The sequence below is a fragment of the Tachysurus vachellii genome, chromosome 9, assembly GCF_030014155.1.
Source record: "Tachysurus vachellii isolate PV-2020 chromosome 9, HZAU_Pvac_v1, whole genome shotgun sequence".
NCBI classification, from domain to species: Eukaryota; Metazoa; Chordata; class Actinopteri; order Siluriformes; family Bagridae; genus Tachysurus; species Tachysurus vachellii.
The window spans coordinates 2,825,394-2,847,896 of NC_083468.1; the positions used below are offsets into that span (position 1 = coordinate 2,825,394).

At 40.0% G+C, this 22,503-nt stretch overlaps 2 protein-coding genes across 2 annotated transcripts; both read right to left on the reverse strand.

The window, feature by feature from the left end:
• Window positions 1-231: 231 nt before the first annotated feature.
• Window positions 232-1,164, reverse strand: mc1r (melanocortin 1 receptor). The gene has a single exon (XM_060878599.1). It carries the CDS (start codon window positions 1,162-1,164, stop codon window positions 232-234), a length of 933 nt encoding a protein of 310 aa, XP_060734582.1.
• A 3,183-nt stretch (window positions 1,165-4,347) lies between these two features.
• tcf25 (transcription factor 25 (basic helix-loop-helix)) lies at window positions 4,348-20,231 on the reverse strand. The gene is made up of 18 exons (XM_060878837.1): window positions 19,906-20,231; window positions 18,774-18,854; window positions 18,425-18,505; window positions 18,010-18,137; window positions 17,183-17,248; window positions 16,957-17,039; window positions 15,269-15,399; window positions 14,542-14,641; window positions 12,849-12,942; window positions 11,037-11,129; window positions 10,795-10,900; window positions 9,862-10,021; window positions 9,263-9,350; window positions 8,549-8,707; window positions 8,190-8,280; window positions 7,831-7,910; window positions 7,082-7,157; window positions 4,348-4,961 (listed from the first exon to the last, which is right to left on the reverse strand). The coding sequence occupies exons 1-18, from the start codon at window positions 20,128-20,130 to the stop codon at window positions 4,794-4,796; spliced, it is 2,010 nt and encodes a 669-aa protein (XP_060734820.1). The 5' UTR covers window positions 20,131-20,231; the 3' UTR covers window positions 4,348-4,793.
• Between the last annotated feature and the right edge of the window lie 2,272 nt (window positions 20,232-22,503).

The window sequence follows — 22,503 nt, forward strand, 5'->3', positions numbered from 1 at the left end:
TTGTGAGAATCCATCATTCAGTATTTATACCATAATCACTGGAACACCACATTCTGGCAGCTAAAAGGTCCAGTTATTTCAGTCAAGTTTGCATGTGCGAATTCTTTCAGTCCTTGAAAAGGATAAATAATGAATTTAATGGGTGTAATTCAATCTAGAAGTCTATTCGTCATGCTTGTTGCATTTACAGGTGTAAACTGTACGCCGTGTCTGCAATTTTCTCAACGAATCTTACATAACGAAGCACCAAGAGCAGAAAACAATTTCCTTAAGCGTCTTTCGCAGTTCTTGACTCCGATAGGCGTAAATCAAAGGGTCTATGAGAGAGTTACATATAATAAGGATTAAGAAGAGGTTAAAATGGCTGAAGTAGCACTTGCAATAAGGGTTTGTTGGACACGTCAGGATCAGGATCAGGTGCAGAAAGAACGGACCCCAGCAAATAATGAAAACACCCAACAGGATGGTCAGAGTGATGGCGCCTTTCATGCTGGTGGCCTGGCGATGGTTTTTATCCAGCGCCATGATGCGCTTGGAGTGTACGTGTGCTAGGATGAACATGTGCAGATAGAGCACTGCTGTGAAAATCAGCGTGATGCTGAAGAAGGTAACGAGGCAGGCGATGACTGCGGTGTCTGTGTGGTAGATAATAAACAGTGAGCTGGAGGTGATGCTGGTGAGCCAGACGATCACAATGATGGTGACAGCACGCTGTGTGGTCATTATGCTGTGGTAGCGGAGGGCATAGAAGATGGTGATGTAGCGATCAGCCGCGATGGTGCACAGGAAGGACAACGAGGACAACACAGAGCTGCAGATCATGATGTCTATGACGTTGTCCAGGTGGCGCAGCATCCTTGCAGTCACACTCAGAAGGCTGTGGTCCGTGAGCAGCATGAACATTGTCTCCACCACGTTGCTCACACTGACCAGCATGTCAGACACGGCAAGGCAACAGATGAAATAGTACATCGGAGAATGCAGGTTTCTGTTTTTAATGATGGCTGCAATAACCAGAATGTTCTCCACCAGGCTTATCAAGCCCAGCACCAGAAACAGTTCCTGAGGGATGGTGATCTGGTTGATGCCCGTCATGTTCATGTCACTGACCGACACATTGAAGGCGACATTGTCCAGGTAGTCAATGCTCTGGTTGGACTTCATGGTGTTCATAATAAAGCAAAGGTTTTTCTCTTTAAACTGGAACATATGGAGATGGTATTAGATACAGACCTTTTGTATTATGTTGTAACTTTTGTTGATTACTGAAACATTTTAGAATAAAAAGAGCAAAGATACAAACTTTTTTATTTTCTGTCGTATAAATCTACATACAATTTAAAGGGTTCCTCCAGAGAGACAAACTGAAGAACCATACAGGGTGTAACGGGGAACCTTTATTTCTAAGAGAGCATGGATGGACAGACGGATGGCCAACCATACACTTTCAAGGAAAGCAAAACTTTAATTTGTCCCACTTGGGAAAGCTATAAATTGAACTCAGTAAGGGAGACACTGAGGTGGTAGGTTCTATATAGAACCTTTAATGGTTTAAAAATTGGACAACTCAAAGAACATTCATGTGGTCTTACACTTCACATTTTGTCTGTACATCCATGCACTCTTAGTAAAAATGTTTCTTTACTTTGTTCCTCTAAGAAAACATTTAAAGCTTTTAATGCAGAATTGTAGAGTGCTACTGGGTTCAAAGCAGAACCTAAAAATTTATGAAGGTAGAACTTTTTACCATCCAAAGAACCTCTAAGGAACTAATTTATGAGTGTTTGCACTGTATCTACATGCTTAAATTGAACTTTGGAATTTTATACACTTTGTAGATCAAGACAAGACACTTCATACACAAGAAAATTTGGTGCACAAAAATAAAACTTTGAAATTGCAAATTTGCATCTGAATGTTCTGCAATTCAGCAATAAAACTTTGATGTCTGAGCAGGAGCCATGTTAGAAACTGCATTTTAACTCTCCCAATATACTTACTACATACTTAGCATATAAATACTATATATTCAACGTATATAATAATGATGATATGATTATGTCATGTTATAATATTCATACTGGGCAAAATCATGAATTCTATCACTAACTTGAACATTAAAAAAATGACTTAAAGCATATTTTCCTACCTTTATGCTGAGGTTAAATCCACCAAGAGAAAATCCGTAAATTCTGTCACATTCACCTGAACTCTAATTCTAGTGCATCTCTGACCAGAGTAAGATTTATTTTACTTGTTTGTTTTAATTTCTGAATAATGATCATCCCATCTGGAGCCAGTTTATTAAAAGGTGTATTAATGAGCCTTGATGTAAAACTTGATAGAAGTTCAGGAGTTGGTGGTGGTATAAGAAATCCGTCTGGAGGTGTTCTAAATGTTGTTTTTAAAATAAACAAACTCCTCCTTTTCTTTCTCGTGCTGAAATTCGAGAGAGAGAGAGAGAGAGAGAGAGATGGGGAGAGAGAGAGAGAGAAATAAGAGTGAGAGAGAGATGGGGAGAGAGAGAGAGAGAGAGAGAGAGAGAGAGAGATGGGGAGAGAGAGAGAGAGAGGGGAGAGAGAGAGATGGGGAGAGAGAGAAAGAGAGAGATGGGGAGAGAGATGGAGAGAGAGAGAGAGAGAGAGAGAGAGAGAGAGAGAGAGAGAGAGAGAGAAATAAGAGTGAGAGAGAGATGGGAGAGCGAGAGAGAGATGGGGAGAGAGAGAGAGAGATTGGGGAGGAGACTTGTTGTGTGACATCATCACAACACGCGGTCATTTAAATCGCTCTGCCACTCAAGTGCATGGATTATGAGTACAGCTCTAATAGGAAGTCATTCACTTTTGGTAGTTCAAATTTAGCTTTAATTTAAAGATTTCACCAACAAGCGAAAGGATAAATAAAGGAAAAAAATAGATTAATATTAAATTTAATAAATTATAATAATTAAGGTTCAAACTATTTCTAGACATTTTACTGAAATCTAAAGGAAAATATACAAAATAAATATATTTTATTATTACTTTGTATTATAGATTTATTTTAAGTAATATAAACAATCTAAAACGGGGTTCGATTCCCGCCTCCACCTTGTGTGTGTGGAGTTTGCATGTTCTCCCCGTGCCTCGGGGGTTTCCTCCGGGTACTCCGGTTTCCTCCCCCGGTCCAAAGACATGCATGGTAGGTTGATTGGCATCTCTGGAAAATTGTCCCTAGTGTGTGATTGCGTGAGTGAATGAGTGTGTGTGTGTGTGCCCTGCGATGGGTTGGCACTCCGTCCAGGGTGTATCCTGCCTTGATGCCCGATGACGCCTGAGATAGGCACAGGCTCCCCGTGACCCGAGGTAGTTCGGATAAGCGGTAGAAGATGAATGAATTATATTTTATATATATATTTTAGTGATTCCTGAATTTCCTTGTGAGATTCGCTGAACTGCTTTACTCTCTAATGTTAATCCATTAGGAACGGAGATGGGATTTACAGTATGGCCTTAATCACATGTCTGTTTGCACCACACAGGAGCGGGGGAGCAAAAGCTGAACAGACGTGGCATTGGCACGGATGGATAAGTCTGAGGAAACGGCATGCCTTAAGCATAAAGCCTGAAGGTGCACTTGTTCCAAATATTCCTCATGACATCGTCTGGAGCTTCAGGTGAAATGGAAAACAAAACTGCACTTCACAAACACATAGCAGCCAACATTTACACCATTGCTGATTTAATCATGTGATTTCTTTAAAAGGAGAAAAATCCAGCAGACTGCCTTGTTTACACTTTCTTCACTTTGAGCTTTCTTCAGACTTTTTTCTGACTACAGCGAGCATTTTAAATGAACTATTTAATAGACGAATGTTCTGGAAAACTGTAAGGATGAGGAAATAAAACGTTTGGACATAAAACTGATTCCCTCAGCTGATGTTTTGATGATAGTGGTGAAGAACTACTGTCTAACACATCGCTGTCTAACGCTGTCTAACACATCGCTCCAAATTCTCATGTAAGTCTTCATCTGGGATGAAATCTGGTGACTGTGATTTATATCAATTACCTCCTCATCAGATCTGAAAGAAACCATGTCCCCATTGTGATAGAAATGTTTCATCACAGGATAAAGATGATCAGTCAGAAGAACAGAAAAGCTGCATCGATGTTAGCATAACATTCCCGATTTTTCTGCCCAGTAAATATCTCTAAATAGGAACATTTTAGAAACAGGCTAAAATACATCATTTGCTAACTCTACATGATGTTAAAAAAAGTGTGTTCAGTGTGTTTCAGACCGGCTGCTTCTCGGTCTCTTTATGTAAGGATTCATGAAGAAAAACAAGCTACAAGTTAGCCATGCTAGTTTTCAATTTTAGTGTTTTTTTAAGGAAAAAACAGTCAGTACAATACAAACCCAAGCAAAAGTCTTTTAATCGATAAAAAGATCAATTGAGAGAATTTATCACTACTTTTTAATACAAGTCCTATATACGAGTCGGATATTTTATAGACTGATTAATGACTTGGATCTGCTCTGAATTTTAAAAGGTAAAGTATCTGATATCTGATCTGATTGATTGTTGAAATCTAGAAACCAGTGTTATGTCCTTGAGGAAAACCCTTAAGCCGTGGTTGCATAGCATTATGCTGAGATTAACACCGTTAAGTCGCTCTGGATAAAAGCATCTGTTAATATCAAATATAATCGTATAGAGTCTGGATGATTCGGCTTAATTAAGAGTTGATAACTTTTGGTCTGTCCTCGTCTTGTCATAATTTTCTCCTCTTCGGCTCTAGTTCCCGATCTCAGTCCCACTCCTCCTCGTCTCGGTCTTGGTTGTCGTCCCTCGGCGGATCCTGGAACTGGATGTTTGCCAGCATGTCCCTCATGGCTACCATCAGTCGGTTTACTTCCTGGTTCAGGTCTTGACCAGCACGTGCCACTTCCAGGTCTTCCTCAGGTCTCTGTCCACCCTGAAAGAAGGACAACTATCGGTTTGCTGGTTTCAGGAGTGTTAATGACCAAAAATCATAGATATCATTATACATTATTATATTTCCTTCAAATCAACCCTTCATTCAGTCACACCTTCCTCTTGAAACCCTCCAGTATAGAGTTTGTAATAAAAAGGCTCCTCTGTGGTATAAAGCAATTTGTATATTTTTTTAATATCATCTCATCTGTGAGGGTTAGTGAGGGCTCATGAGCCTTTCGATGAGGTCAAGTACAGTGCCTTGTAAAGGTTTTCAGCCTCCTTGGAGTTTTTCCTGTTTTGTTGCATTACACACTGGATTATTGTTTGGAGTTTATATAATGGGCTTAACAAAAATAGCCCAAACTGTTTGTGGAACAAAAAACACAAAAGTGGAACGAAAAATTCTTTGTCTAAGAAAATAAAGAAGGAAAAACTGAAATTTTGTGAGTGTACAGGTCACACGACCTGTCACATAATGTCAGTATATAAATATTCATGTTCTAAAAAGACCCCTCCGAGTCTGTAAAAGCACTAAGTCTCCGACATGAAGACCAAGGAGCTCTTCAAACATGCCAGAGACTGGGTTATTTAAAAAAAAAAAAAAAAAAAAAAAAAAATCCAACCTTTGAACATTCCACAGAGCTCCATTAAATCCATTATATCAAAATGGCACCAGTACGAACTAGACAAGCTAAAACTCAAGTAAGGAGGGCATTAATTAGAGATTCACCAACAATAACACTGAAGGAGCTGCAAAGATCCACAGTGGAGATCTGAATATCTGTCAATAGGACCACTCGAGCAGGGATTTAAGAAACAAATATAAGAAACCATGTTCGGATTTCACCAAACAGCATGTAGTAGACTCCACAAACACATGTCAGAAGGTTGTCTGGTCTTTTTGGAAAGGCTACGTGTGGAATAATCCCAACGCTTCTCGTCAACCTTCTGACAGTGAAGCATGGTGGTGGCAGCATCAGACTGTGAGGACTGGAAAACTGGTCAGGTTTTAAAGAAAGGTGGACGGAAATAAATACGGAGCAATTCTTGAGGAAAAACTGTTTTAGTCTTCCAAAGATTTGAGACTTCTACAGAAGCTGATAATGGAGATGATAATGAATTGTCAAGTCAAAGTCCTGACCTCAGAAGGTACTTTTGTAAGGCACTGTACCGGTATGTTTTTGCCACTGCATGATGGTTTCTGTGATAGTAGCAGTTCACATGATTACACAATTCGTCTTGAAATGTATTTTGCAGCCAAATGAATGAAACCCATTTTCCTGAATCAGCTTCTAGATCAAAGTCGTGTGCATGTATCTGGTGACCAGTTCAGTGATCAAACTCATTGCAGTGATCCACAGGCGCAATCATGCGACTCTCTACAAAACAGACGTCTTATTTTTGTGTCGTTATGCAATTTGTAATCGAATTCAGGTTCAACTGATGAGCACTTGGACTCCATCCAACGCAAAACACAGCTTATTACATGCAAGGCAGTTATAGAGGGGAGAACATTATGTCTGCTGGACCTCACAGAAGTACGGTGGCCGGGAAGTGCAAAACAAATGAACAAATCCGAAAACAAATTAACAAATCCGAAAACACATTAACAAATCAACAAATCCGAAAACAAATTAACAAATCCCAAAACACATTAACAAGTCAGACAACCCGGAAGCGGTTGTTATAGTTTGTGATTGGACAAGACACCTTTCACTCAAGGTATACATGAAGTTCAACAGTCTGCCGCAGGGAAAAGTTGGAATGGATGGATGGAATGGATTACTGTGGATTAATTCTGTTATTTTCTTATATTTAAACGGAGAACTTTACATATTACACATATGATTCCATACCTGTATATCTTGAGTGACAGGTGTCTTGTCCAATGATTGGTAAGTTTTCAAGAAAAAAAAATAAATAAATGATACACTACCGTTTCTGGGTTGTCTGACTTGTCCTTGTGTTTTCGGATTTGTTAATTTGTTTTGGGATTTGCTAATGTGTTTTGGGATTTGTTAATGTGTTATAGGATTTGTTAATTTGTTTTGGGATTTGTTAATGTGTTTTGCACGTCTCGGCCACTGTACAGAAGAGCAGAGATGTGAAATCACTCACCTGCAGGTTGAAGTTGGGCAACAAGGAGCGGACCAACAGCGACAAAGTGCTCACGTTCGAGGCTCTCGGATTCGACCTGAAAGGAGTTTCACAAAATGTTATCTTACTGAAACATTCTTAACTTGTACAGATTTTACCATATTGAGATTTTTCATGATCACTTTCTGTACAGTTAGCATTAAAGGCACACTGATGAACAGTTAGCATTAAAAGGCACAATGATGAACAGCAATCGATTAGCAAAATCTGGCTTGAAGCCGAGGTTTTGTGTGTTTGTCCGATTTGGTTTTGTGGTAATTTTGCATTATACTGAACAGATAAATAAAGCAGAAGGAAAGTAATCAGGCTGAGTCTTTTTACCAAGAGCTCTTGTTTAAAAAATCCTCTCTTTTCTTTAATCGCATTTGGAGGCACTTTCAACATCAATCTTTCAGTGTTCTTAATTAACTTGTTAACATGCATCACAAGACCTTGTCTGTCTGTCTGTCTGTCTGTCTGTGTGTGTGTGTGTGTGTGTCTCTCAGACACACCCAAGCATCAACATCTACATGAAAGCTCTGTCTTAAACACTGGGCATCACTGCATTTCATCTATTTTAAGGTTTAAGCTCAACATTCAGCTCAATATGCAGCGTTCGATCACTAAAAACGTCCAGAAATCGTGAAGAAGAATTCCTGTGTTGTGAAGTGCAGAGAAATAAAAGACAGAGAGACGATAGAGAAATAAAATGGAGACTGAGACAGCTGTACCTTTCTGGCCTGGTGTAAGAGGCGACGGAATCCAGAGGAGGAAGTGGATCATAACTCATCACTGGCTGTGTGGTCACTTCCTGTGTAAAACAAAAACAAGCAACAACAGTGAAGTAAATTGCAAAACTGTTAGTAAATTAAAATAAACATCACCGGAAATTTATTTAGATATTTTATCAAAATCATAAATAGAAAAAAATTCATGTACATAAAAAAAAAAAATAATAAAAAATGAATGAATGATATTTTTTTCAATGCCATTTCATTGATGTTGTATACCGATTGCTGTAAAAAACGAAAGGTCAGGCCTGTTGTTTTTCACATTATGAATTTAAATAAATAAATAAATAAAAAATCACCAGAGGCAGTGCAGATGTGGCTTCCTTAATCTCAGAAAGAAGTACGTGTCTGTGAATGTTCCTGGGAGCGCTCTGGTATCTCTGCTTCCTCCTGACCATGGGAATGTGCACGTGTACACACACACACACACACACACACACACACACACACACACACACACCATTGTGCATAAAATCAAAATTTGTGCACTAATTCAAAATCGTGCACTAATTCGATAAGAGATAGAGATAGTATTGTCATGTCATGTACTTTGTCTTGCACCTTAGCCTTTATTTATGTATATTTTAATACATTAATGTATCTTTTAATTAAAAATAGAAAATATGCCATATATTGTGTGTATGTCTGTGGTTCTTACTTGTTCTGGGCATCGTCCACCACCGCGTCCTTCTCATCGACCCTCCTCAACACCTCCCGAACGTTTCCCTCCATCCACAGCATCACTCCTGCCTCCTTCCACAGGCTGTGACAGCGACCCACGTACAGACCCATGAGCTCCAACAGAGCAGGCGGCTGCCTAAGAGATGGAGAAAGAGAGAGAGAGAGAGAGAGAGAGAGAGAGAGAGAGAGAGAGAGAGAGAGAGAGAGAGAGAGATGGGGAGAGAGAGAGTGAGTGAGAGAGAGAGATGGGGAGAGAGAGTGAGTGAGTGAGAGAGCGAGCGAGAGAGAGAGAGATGGGGAGAGAGAGTGAGAGATAGATGGGGAGAGAGAGGGAAAGAGATAAATGGGGAGAGAGAGTGAGAGATAGATGGGGAGCGAGAGGGTGTGAGAGATGGGGAGAGAGAGGGCGTGAGAGAGAGAGGGAGAGAGGGGGGGAGAGGGGGGGAGGGAGGGGGGAGGGAGAGAGGGAGAGATGGGGAGAGAGTGAGAGATAGATGAGGAGCGAGAGGGCGTGAGAGATGGGGAGAGAGAGGGTGAGAGATGGGGAGAGAGAGGGTGAGAGAGAGAGAGATGTGGGGAGAGAGAGAGAGAGAGAGAGAGAGAGAGAGAGAGAGAGAGAGAAGACCAAACTCTAACTGACTCTAATTTTAACATTAGATAAAACACTGACAGTGTGAACATAAATAATTACCCCAAGCGACTTTTGGGACCAAAGTATGCGTGGGACGACACGGCAGCATCGGGCTGTACTGAGCAATGATCCAACAAAGGCATCAGCACTGCAAAACACACACAAACACAGGGTTAAAAGCTCCTCTACAATCACAAAATCCTGTCTCTGGACAATTCAACTCAAGTTTTGATTTCTTTTTCACCAGCCATTCCAAATATTCCCATATTTTCCCCCCAGTACTGTGGAGCGCCGAGTACTATAGTGTTCCATCATACTCACAAAGCCAAACCGGTCACACACGGATTTAGCCCTGTGCACCTTACAAGCATCCTGTAACCCTGACGTCCAGGAGTATCGGTGTTGGGTTCTGTTCAGTGGACAACGAACAATGCCAAGCACCCATATAAGGTCTGAGAGGACAATAATGATTCCTGGTGTTTTATCAGACAAGTAGACATTACTGACCCCATGTAGGGAGCATATACTGTGATTTTATAGACCGATGGTGGATTTTCACTGGATCATGGGTTAGAGTGTAAAAAAAATAAAAATAAATAAATACTGTTGATAATTTAAAAAGAAAAAAAGAAAAAGCTGTGTGTGTGTGTGTGTATCACCTCCAGGAAAGAAGATAAGTGCATTCTGAAGCAGTGTGTCAGATCTGATCTTCATGCCTTGGCTCTCCTCGGGTGTCGTCTCCTCTTGTTGACTCACATGATAGCAAGCCAGAGCTACAGAGAATCCAAAGTTAGGCAGCAGGGACAGGTTCCGATGTACCTAAAAAACAAAACAGTAAATCGAATCGTGTCACTTAGCTCTCGATTAGACACAAGAACTACTACACTTAACTATCACGAACAGTCATCTAAGTGGAAAAATAATGATGATGATGATGATGATGATGATGATGATGATGATGTACGCTACTTCTAAGTCCACACTTAAGTGAACTTCGATTTATTTGGACAAAGTATTGAAAAAGACTGAAAAGAATAAATGTCTGTTTCACGGTAAACACTGCTAAATTCTTGAACCTGATTGGTTGAAAGGCGTAGATTTACATTCCATAAGAAGCTTTTATTAACGCGCTCGTTCTAATACGTTACTGTTTCTATGGTAACAACAAGATACACAGGGTCTTGTATGGTGCACGATCAATCCTTATCGTCCATCATGTTTATTTATTTATTCATTTAGAAAAAGCATCTTTAATGTCAGCGTACAGTAAGAGGAGAGGCGAGATTTGTGGAATTTTATACAAGCGCTATAACGGAAGTGTTAACAGGAATAGAATCGTAAGTGAGAACGTCTTACAGGTGACTTATAATACCGAATGTAGCTCGAAAGAGTTCAAACAAATGACCTTTCGTTTATTAATGAACGTAAAATCAAATGGCCGGGATGTGCGTATCTACAAAAACAATGGGTGTTTAAACGAAATCTGCTTTAACACAAAGCCCTGTTGTTGCTTCTTTTCCTGAAACAACACACCGACAAATGTTTATTTCTTTCTGACAGACTGGTAGAGATGATATCTGCAGGCGTCTTACCTCCCACTCGTCATACAGTCGGATGAGGAAGCTGTATTCTCGACAGCGCAGACACAGGAAATCAATCAGCAGCAGCATGCACAGAGGATCGTTATCCGGGTCCAGACTATACCGAGCAACACACGCACACAGACACACATTAACAGACCTTCAGCTATTAATAAACTGGTTAATGAAAGCAGATCGTGTGTTTCACAGGCGGAAGACAAGCATAACGCTGAGAACTCGACAATGAGCTGTACCTCAGGATAAGTTTGCAGTATTCCAGAGAGGTACGTGGACATCCTCTTTTCTCCAGGAACATCATGTGCTTATAAACCGCCAGATAGAACGCTCTGCACAGAGACGACAAAACAAATGATCTTAGAGTGTTATCAGCATAATAAAAATGACAAAACTTGCCTGTCTGAAAATACTAAGCTTTAAAAAAGTTTGATGAGGGACTTCATTATTATTGGCACTCCATGTAAATAAGTGTGTGAGGATGAAACCACTTTTGAAAGGAGTGTGCTGTTACAGGAAAATAATCAAGACATGAGGTTCACATTTACCTTAGACAGAATACATGTGTATGAATAAGAGGGAGGGAAGTAGAACAGTGAAGTCACTGGGTTCTGAGGTCAAGAAGGGGCAGGAGTATTTGGGGTCAACCGTCCAGTGTGACAGGGAGTGTGGAAAAGAGGTGAGTTCAGGAGTGTTGTGTGTGTGACAGAAGAGTGTCAGGAGTGTTGTGTGTGTGTGTGTGAGACAGAAGAGTGTCAGGAGTGTTGTGTGTGTGTGTGAGACAGAAGAGTGTCAGGAGTGTTGTGTGTGTGACAGAAGAGTGTCATGAGTGTTGTGTGTGTGTGACAGAAGAGTGTCAGGAGTGTTGTGTGTGTGTGTGTGTGTGTGTGTGACAGAAGAGTGTCAGGAGTGTTGTGTGTGTGTGTGAGACAGAAGAGTGTCATGAGTGTTGTGTGTGTGTGACAGAAGAGTGTCAGGAGTGTTGTGTGTGTGTGTGTGTGTGTGTGTGACAGAAGAGTGTCAGGAGTGTTGTGTGTGTGTGTGACAGAAGAGTGTCAGGAGTGTTGTGTGTGTGTGTGACAGAAGAGTGTCAGGAGTGTTGTGTGTGAGTGACAGAAGAGTGTCAGGAGTGTTGTGTGTGTGTGACAGAAGAGTGTCAGGAGTGTTGTGTGTATGACAGAAGAGTGTCAGGAGTGTTGTGTGTATGACAGAAGAGTGTCAGGAGTGTTGTGTGTATGACAGAAGAGTGTCAGGAGTGTTGTGTGTGTGTGTGTGACAGAAGAGTGTTAGTAAGAATGAAAGGAAAGGTGTAGAAGACGGTAGTGAGAGCAGCTCTGCTGTATGGGTTAGAGACTGTAGCAGTGAGGAAAAGACATGAGGCAGAGATGGAGGTAGCAGAGATGAGGATGATGAGGTTCTCTTTAGGAGTGACGAGGATGGACAGGATTAGGAACGAGCACATCAGAGGGACGGCTCGGGTTGGCTGTTTTGGGGACAAGGACAGAGAGACTAGATTGAGATGGTTTGGACATGTACAGAGGAGGGAGATGGTTATATTGGTAAAAGGATGTTGGAGATGGAGCTGCCAGGTAAGAGGTCAAGAGGAAGGACAAAGAGGAGATATATGGATGTGTTAAATGAGGACATGAAGGTGTAGAGGATGATGAGGATAGAGTTAGGTGGAAACTGATGATTCGATGTGGCGACCCTTAACGGGAAAAGACAAAAGTAGAAGTAGAAGAAGAAGAAGAGGTTAACATTTTCCACTGACCATGTTTATCATTATTCTGGATGTTATAGAAAGCTCTCATTTTTACTTTATATTCCTCCTATTTTATTTCAGGAGAAAACCCCTAACCCAAGTCGGACCATTTGTTTGCATTCATTCCAAAATACTTAAATAATTCAGTAAGGTCTCTTGCGTGGAGACGATAATTCAGGGCTTGGTGGTAGTTTCTATCATACTGGGTAAAGAAATGACTTTGGAAAGCACCAGAAAAACCAACAGTGATGATGGTGAGATTCAGGATCTGAGGAAGAGAGACACAAACCTGTTCTCTGCTCTTCGGTAATCCAACCTGCTGGTCCCTGAGGTGAGGCTGAACATGGGGTGGAACACACACTCAAAGCTGTACAAAGCCCTCTCTGATGACCACAGACACATACACAAAAGGACAAGCATAAAAAACAGGACATAAATGTCCTACATACTACATAATATAATTTCCATTCAAGAAGAATGACGAGATGCACACTAATGAATGACGAGAGCTTTCAGGACGAAGAGCTGAATGCTTTATACAACAAAATCAGAGCTTGTTAGTGCTTTTGAAAGCAAACAAGTTTCTCATCTCATCTTCTGAGAAGGAAAAATGCTGAGAAGGATTACTGAAGAATACCAGGTTTAGTTTCTGAACAATCACCAATACGCTCCTGCCAGAGGCATCGATGTTCACTGGTGTACGGGTCAACGTGAGTCTCGTATCTACGTCGTCAACCTGTTTCCCTTTAGCAGCTCACAGAACACCTTATACGGGGGGGACAATAGAGAGCGTCCTGACTAGCAGTCTAGCTGTCTGTAATAGCAAGTAAACATTGTGATAAAATATGATGATGATGATGATGATCAGGTTCTGTCTTCATGGAGCATCAGTACACTTACCTGCACTAATCAAACCCTTCCCAACCATCATACAACCATCACTGCAGACCCTATTAAACACTTCCTGCTGCTAGGAGACACCATTTTTACTTTATTTCTCCGTTTCTCCTCGTAGTCGACTATATACTGTTGTTTTATTTTATCTAACGGGGTTTTTTTTTTTTTTACGTCTTTGCTCCTGCACAGACGGTCTGACAGATCGACTCCTAAGTCAGTTTAATTTAACCGAGTCGATTTAATTAGATAATCGTATCATCGCTCAGCCAAACATGCCGCACGCAACAAATTAACATTAACGTTATGAAAAAATGTGTACAAATGGGTCCAAATCGATCTGAATAACACAGAGTCGTGTTTATATCAACCCCAATGCCTATATTTAAGGGTCTGAGCTGCAGGGGTTATGGGATAAGAAGATAAATTCACATTCTTCTATTTTGTACTATTCAATTATCTTACAAAAGAAGGTTATGAATATCATCCTAACTACAAAGTCAGGATCTGTGTGCTTCTATTTTGAAATTCTGTTTCGATTCACACACGTGTGTAGATGTTACATGAGACAAATGACACGATGCAACAGTCCAGGTGCTCATATAATAAATGAAGAGGCTTAATTCAGTATTTTAGCCTTTTAGAGTGACGACATTACTGTGGGGATCAGGTGCAGATTTCTCACTCTCACTCATTTTCTACCGCTTATCCGAACTACCTCGGGTCACGGGGAGCCTGTGCCTATCTCAGGCGTTATCGGGCATCAAGGCAGGATACACCCTGGACGGAGTGCCAACCCATCGCAGGGCACACACATACATTCTCATTCACTCACGCACTCACACGCTACGGACAATTTCCCAGAGATGCCAATCAACCTACCATGCATGTCTTTGGACCGGGGGAGGAAACCGGAGTACCCAGAGGAAACCCCCGAGGCACGGGGAGAACATGCAAACTACACACACACAAGGCGGAGGCGGGAATCGAACCCCGACCCTGGAGGTGTGTGGCGAACGTGATAACCACTAAGCCACCGTGCCCCCCAGGTGCAGATTTCCAAAATACAAATGCAAAGACAATCTCACCGATCAGGTCTCTGGCCATCTCCTGGTCCTCCTGAATGCGACACACGTCAGAGAGTTGCAGCAGGGAGTCGATGTGGTAGGGGTTCAGCTGTAACAGTGCCTGTTAAAAGACAGTCATTTAACCATCATTACACCAGAGTGTAGATGTCAGTGTTAATGTTAGACGGAACAAAAGACTAGTCTCGGTATCGGACATCTCACCAAAGCGTTTCCTGAACGTCGGATACATACGGGACACAAAATTAGAAACACTTCCAAAGTTTTGTAGTTGTACTCTGATTGGTTGGATTCTTCGGGATTTCCGAGAGAGCTACTTGTGACTTTTTTTTTTTTTTATGAGCGCTTATGTGGATCAGCTAAACACTGGAGTTTCCAAATGCTGTGAAGTTCACAGACTCATTGGCACGAGTTTCTTAAATGAACTATCTGTGGTTGCATGATGGTCTGTTTTTATCGGGACATCGACTTTACATGTCCACACCCCTAAACGTGACGCTGAACAAAACGAACTGTGATTGGTTGCTTTACATGTCACTCAGACACCATCTTGGGCGGTTCCTTGTCCAATAAAAACTGCAATAGAGTCCAGAGGTTCTGCTGTCAGTCTAAATCTCTGGCGACACGAATCCTAAACGTTCCACAAACATAAATGTAACACAAACGTCCGCTCGCTGAAAGTATGTCTGGTTAGAACCGATCTAAGGACTACAGGCCCTGATTTATTTACCACAATGTTGTTAGGATCCATAGACTCCACAGCATCAAGGAACTTGAACTGGACTTGCTGGTAATCGCGGCTGTGCTCGAATGCAAAGAACTGGAGGCCGTCTGTGGACTCCAGCAGACTCATGGAAATACCTTGAGAATGTTGAGAGGCAGAAAATGAGAACATTCATATGGAGAATTATTTAATCTGCGTCCATGCAGACCTTCATCTTCACTTAAAAGAAATAACAAATACAGTTGTGTTCAAAATGATTCAACCCCCACTGAAATTGATTGTTTTGGTCGGTTTGACATTGATTATGATCATTCAGTCATCCTGCTTACAATTAAATCAAAGAGGCACATGTAGGTCAGACAAATATAACATAACATTTATAATGAAATAACCACAAATGTCTTTTCTGAGCTCACATCATTATCAGTTTTATTCAACCCCCAAGTGACATTCAATCTTAGTACTTAGTACAACATCCTTTTACAGTTATAACAGCTTTTAAACGTGAAGCATAGCTTGACACAAGTGTCTTGCAGCGATCTACGGGTATTTTCGCCCATTCATCATGGGCAAAAGCCTCCAGTTCAGTCACATTCTTAGGCTTGCGCACTGCAACTGCTTTCTTTAAGTCCCACCAGAGGTTCTCAATCGGATTTAAGTCTGGTGACTGCGATGGCCACTTCAAAATGTTCCAGCCTTTAATCTGCAACCATGCTCTAGTGGACTTGGAGGTATGCTTGGGATCATTGTCCTGTTGAAAGGTCCAACGTCTTCCAAGCCTCAGGTTTGTGACGGACTGCATCACATTGTCATCCAATATCTTCTGGTACTGAAGAGAATTCATGGTACCTTGCACACGCTGAAGCTTCCCAGTACCTGCAGAAGCAAAACAGCCCCAAAGCATGATTGACCCCCCGCCATGCTTCACAGTAGGCAAGGTGTTCTTTTCTTCATAGGCCTTGTTCTTCCTCCTCCAAACATAGCGTTGATCCATGGGCCCAAACAGTTCTAATTTTGTTTCATCAGTCCACAGAACACTATCCCAAAACTTCTGTGGTTTGTCCACATGACTTTTGGCATACTGCAGTCGACTCTTCTTATTCTTTGGGGACAGCAAGGGGGTGCGCCTGGGAGTTCTGGCATGGAGGCCTTCATTACGCAGGGTGCGCCGTATTGCTGCGTATATTGCTGCGTATATTTATTGCTGCTCCCTGATATCCACAGGTGTTTTCAATACCTGATTGAAAACACTTCATTGAACCTCTGTTCTTCAGAGTGGTAGTCTTTAAGGGGTTGAATAATTATGTCAATGAAGAATTCACAAAATAAACATTTACTACTGTATTACAAAACTAATTGATGTCATTTTAGTTGCATATGGTTCTTTAAGAAGTCCTTGTAGGATTTCATTCTGAATACAATTACAAATGTACACTAAATTCCCTAAAACCATTTACAGCATTGGGGGTTGAATAATTTTGAACACAACTGTATGACAGAAAAAAATGCTGCATTATAACCACATTTATATACATGTTTGTTTTGTATACAAAGTGCAAATCTTCCTGTTATTGTGCTTGATAATTGCCCTGTATGTTACTAAGCAATAAGAAAATAAGAAGTAATCGTTCTCTGACCTCCACAGGATTATGAATAAAGTTAGAGACTAAAATCTGACCGCTGTCTGGTTTTACCTGGTCGACTAAAGCGAGCCCATGTGTCTTTAGGGGAAGTCATCCATGTGCTGCGATGAAACTGCCTCTGTCTCTGCCTGGGTCTGAATGTCACACACACACACACACACACACACACACACACACACACGATAAGCAGAAGACCTCACTACATATAAAACTGAACACTGAAGCTGGTTTAGCATGGATATCTGGATATAAACAAAACAACCAAATAAAAACACACCTTTGTTCTCCAAGCACAGCCCGAGCTCCAAAATATCTCTTTAATTCAGTCTCAGGGTTCAGATTCCTAAAGAGCAGATAATGTAAAATTCTTTAAAGCTGCAGACAGTTGGGGTTAAGTCTGAGTGCACAGAACGAGATCCTGGGGTCATATTAGCTGGTGACAAAGCAACAAGCCACCGTTCAGCTCTCAATTCCTATGGCGTGCCTGCGAGTCGACGTGTTCTTCTTCCTGCAGTTAGCTCTGATTTACTGCATTGCAAAATGTAAATAAATGTGTATTTATAATATATATAATTATATATACAAAGAAAAAAACTCGTAATAGGAAGTAGCAGAGATCGATGGTGTCTCTGGTGAGTGTACTGTATGGAACTAACTTGTCTTGCTAATCTGCTAACGATGCTAGTACAAGGCCTAGCACGTAACTAGCAAATAAAACAAACAAACAAAAACAATTTCACCCTGATTTATATTCGTTTATATCTAACTATCTATACTGAAGATTTACAGATATATAAAGTAATAAGTCCCACGCTCTAGTTTAAACATTTCAGCTACGATCAAAAAAATGAGGCCACGCCCACATTCGTCAGCAAAGAAACTGATCAAACAAAGGGGCGGGGCAAGAAATGATGTATAATATATAATATACACAAATCAGTTATAATGAGATCAGAACAGACTGAAGAAATGTATAAGATCGTCTAGGATTACTCGAGTTAGACATGAACCTGTATTTAATTTATATTAAAACGTCCTCGTGTTCCTTTGAGAGTAAAATCAGGTCATTAGAGATTTAATCTGTTGTGATGAAGACGCTTTTACCTGTGTTCAACATACAGCACAGGTCTGTGTCCTGAAACTCCACCATCCTCAGTCTGAACTAACAAACTGTTCTCTTTCTCTATGGTCTTTAGGAAAGCGTCAATGTCGTCACCTTTATCTGGCTCCTCCTACACACACACACACAACAAATACTCATTATTTGTCTTCCCTAATACTCATGATATACAGGGAAGACAAATAATTATAATAAATACGAACAAATTAATTTGTAAATTGTTCACAGGACTATTGTGACATTTTGAAAAATCCTTTCTTTGCTTTGAGATTTTTTTCGATGTGACTAAATACAAAACCAACTGTCCTGCAAACCCACAACTTAACAAAATGACAGATGAATCAGGATCACAGATGTCAATAACCGAGAAGAAGAAGAAAAAATAAAACGCAATCAAACCGGGGCGTCTGCAGCAGCTGCCTTTTTCCTCTTCTTCTTCCTCTTCTTTTTCTTATTGCTTGTCTTTTCATTGGAGTCAGACTAAAAAAAAAAAAAAAAAAACCAAGTAAAACTTAAAAAATGTCTTTAAAAAGCAAGTCACAAAGCAGACGTTCCATCTCAGGGGTAAAGGGAGTCCAGTGACTGTTCTCATTGTTATTGTAATACACTAGAGGACACGAATCCTTTAATTAATACATTTGAAATAATTCTCTACTGACATCTGAATTAAATATGTAGATTTTCTGCCCTTTTTTTAAACCTGTCACACAAACAGACAGAATTCTTTACATTTAAAATACTTATAAACCTTTTCTTGCTTTCCTGGTACTGAGCCTCTCTCCTCGTCGCTCTGGGTTTTGTTGCCGTCGGTATCAGCTGCTTCACCAATCTGTAATTCAGGACACATAAAAACGAGAGTCAAACCTCCAGGACAAATGAAGGGTATTTATTTATCAGAGCACAAACCAGTTGAGTCGAGTCTCTGCCTTAGCTCAGCGTAACTGTGTGTTTAACACAGAGACACTTGTTTTTGTTTATGATAAAGTTTGTAGTGTTACCAATGTGTCATTTAAAATGGGTAAATGTTTGTATGTACCCATGTATAGAACAGATCGCTGACAATATGTAAAAGTTGATTCTGCAGATTTTTTTGGTTTTATGTGACTATGTAGATAATAACAGCTAGGAGCAGTTCAATGCTATGTTGGATTTCTCATATCATGTCATTGAAACTGTTGATTATTTATCAATCTTTTAATACAAATTTTATGTTTATAGCTGTAAACTGAATTAAAATTTTACTAAACCTAACACCAAATACCTTCTGATTCTGATTGGTTGGGATCAATATGTAAATAATCTCCGCCCATTTCAGGAAGCCCCGCCCCCAGAAATACAGCGTCTATATAAGGAGTTCTCATCTATTTCATGCATCCTTTCCAACGCCACATGTAAATGTGGCGTGTTTTTTCTTATCGTTATACATATTTTCTATATTAATTGGAGAATTAGGTTAAGGTAGAGCGTTTGTGTAAGATTTATTATTATTATTATTATTATTATTATTAGTAGTAGTAGTAGTATCATTATTATTACTACTATTATTATATTATTTATATTATTATATTATGTACATTATTATATTATTATATTACTATATTATTATTATTATTGTATTATTATTATTATTATGACTATATTTATAATTTTATATATATAATTATATTATATTATGACTACACGCTTGTACAAGTCCTTGTCTTTGTTGGACTAGTAATAAGTCTTGAATTACTACTAAACCGTATTTAACAGTAAATCGGAGGACACTTGAAGGTAGCATGAGAACCTGACAGTGACGCTACTTTAAAAACAGTGACTGTGATATAAATGACTGTGATATAAATGTACATATTAAATGTTAGACACAGTTAAACTCTGACCAGTTCATAAATGTTGTTGATATTATTCTGATTTTTGCTCCTTATCTTCTTGGCTTTGTGGCTGCTGTTGGCCGGCTGTATAACCTCCTCCTCCTCTTCCTCCTCTTCCTCCTCCTCTAATTCTGCTCTCTTTCCTTCTCCAGCGCCAAGCTTCAGGTCCTGGATGTTGATGTCCTCTTGTCCCCGCTGTTTCCCTTTCAGTCTCCTCAGCGCTCGGCTCGACATTTTACTGCTGCTTCGTTATAAAGCCGCTCCAAACAAACACAGCCATAACAAAAGTCACCACGGCATCTGATTGGACGTTCACACGGAAGCACTACCGGTACAGAACGGAAGTTATGTCATCGAACGACTAGCACACGGAGACAGTTTTTTTCCTACCAGTAGTGCGAGTCCTGCAGTAAACCTGCAGTACAGTGCCATCTAGTGGCCACTAATCTGAAGTACAGCTTTTTTATACATACCCCGCCTTCTATGCTATGATTCGTTACGTTGTCCAAGAAACAACCAATCACAAAGTAGAATACGGGATAACTAGCACACGGGTGCAGTTTTTTTTCCTAACCGTAGTGCGAGTCCTGCAGTAAACCTGCAGTACAGTGCCATCTAGTGGCCAATAATCTGAAGTACAGCTTTTTTTTTCGATACAAACCCCGCCTTCTATGCTATGATTCATTACGTTGTCCAAGACTAGCACACGGATAGTTTTTTTTCCTACCTATAGTGCGAGTCATGCCGTATTCTGCTTTTGGTTGTTTCTTGGACAACGTAACGAATCATAGCATAGGAGGCGGGGTTTGTATCAGTGCCAGAAGGGAGGAGGGTAAAGCTGTACTTCAGATTATTGGCCACTAGACGGCACTGTACTGAAGGTTTAAAATAAATAAATACATAACAAAACCTAATGTGGCCACCTAATCATTACATTATATTCTTTTTGAACATACAATTCCATATTTATAATAAAGGCTTTGGCTTTAGGCTGTAGGGCTGTGAAGATGGAGATTTGTTTTAATTATCTAATACTATAGAGCATTAGTGAGATCAGGCGCTGATGTCAGACGAGGAGAGGAGGTCTGGGGTTCGCTCTGTGTTCCAGTTCATTCCAAAAGTCTTAAGTGCTGTTGGCATCAGGGCTCTGTGCAGGACGCTCGAGTTCTTCCACTCCAACCTTAACACACCCTGCTTGCATTGTGCACACACGTTTATACTGGAACAGGTTTGAGTTTCAGTGAAGAGAAACTTGCTAAAGGGCACAGAGACATAATTGTGTGCTTCTAAACATGGTAGCGGCAGTTTGGAGAAGAACTGCATATGGGTACGATGATCACTATACACTGTCCCTGAGAATAAAATGAGTCACCTTGAAATAAAACAGTCCTCTGTAACACGAAGAGTAACACAGGGAAGTTAAAAACTTACAGGTTCTTATAGTTCATGTGACTAAAACTGCTTTTTCACACCGGTCTTAAAATTATTATTACTAAATTAATCAAATCTTTCACTCATATTCATTGATTGGATAAATTAACCCAATTATTTGTCCCCTTTTTTCCACCTTTTGATTCATTCAGAATTATCGGCACCCATCCAAAGTGAATAAATCTTCTATAACATGAACACATGACTTTTTTAAACACAATGTACTTTTTCTACAGATTTTTCTGACAAAAAAAAGTTATTATTTTTTTTTTTTTTACAAATCACTAGCAATAGCACTATTAAGTGAAGCCTTTCCAGACGAAAGAACTTACCCTTTCACTAAAATATCTAACGTGTCTGCGATTGGAGATATTTGTAAAAGATCTCGAGCAGTTTTCCATGACAAAAAACAACAACAAAAAAAAACTTTTAGACTTGTTAAGTTTGTGCATGTCTTCAGGTCTTGAGGTTTCCTGTGTTAATTAGAATGATTTTGAGGTCAGGATTGGTAACAGGGTTTGATATTATACTTATTATAATTACTATATATTTAATCATCAGGTAAAGAATTCGAATACTTTTGAATTGTTGGTTATTTTGGTTTGCGGTCATCTGACATTTGTGAGTGTGAATAAGATAAAGAAAGATGGTTAGAGGAAGTGTGTGTGTGTGTGTGTGTGTGTGTGTGTGTGTGTGTGTGTGTTCTTTCTTCTGATGTCAATCAATTAAAAATTACAGATTATTTTACACCACTCCAAACAATAACCTCTTTACTTATACACGTTCCAGGAATGATGGAAAGGTCACACACAAGGAAGTTGTTTTTTTTCCAATCAAGAAAGAAAGTCAGTGTTACAAAAGCCAAACCCTTCTGGTGTTATTTTAAGGGCGGTGTTTCCTCTTTGTTAAAGATGTGATGTGAAACACATTTCATCACCACGCTCCATCGCGCTAACGTTGTTTCACAGCCTGCATGTTGCTGTAAAAAGAGGAACCAAAAGATTTCCCCATTTTTTGCAATTTTGGTGAAATAAACCAAGAGAAAAAAGCAGAACTACAACTTAAACCTTGGTGTGTGGTAAACTTTTGATGAAGAATGAGATGTTTGCCACACATGCTCTGAATTTCTTACCAAAGATCGAGATGAACGTATGAACGAATGAATTAAGCATAAAT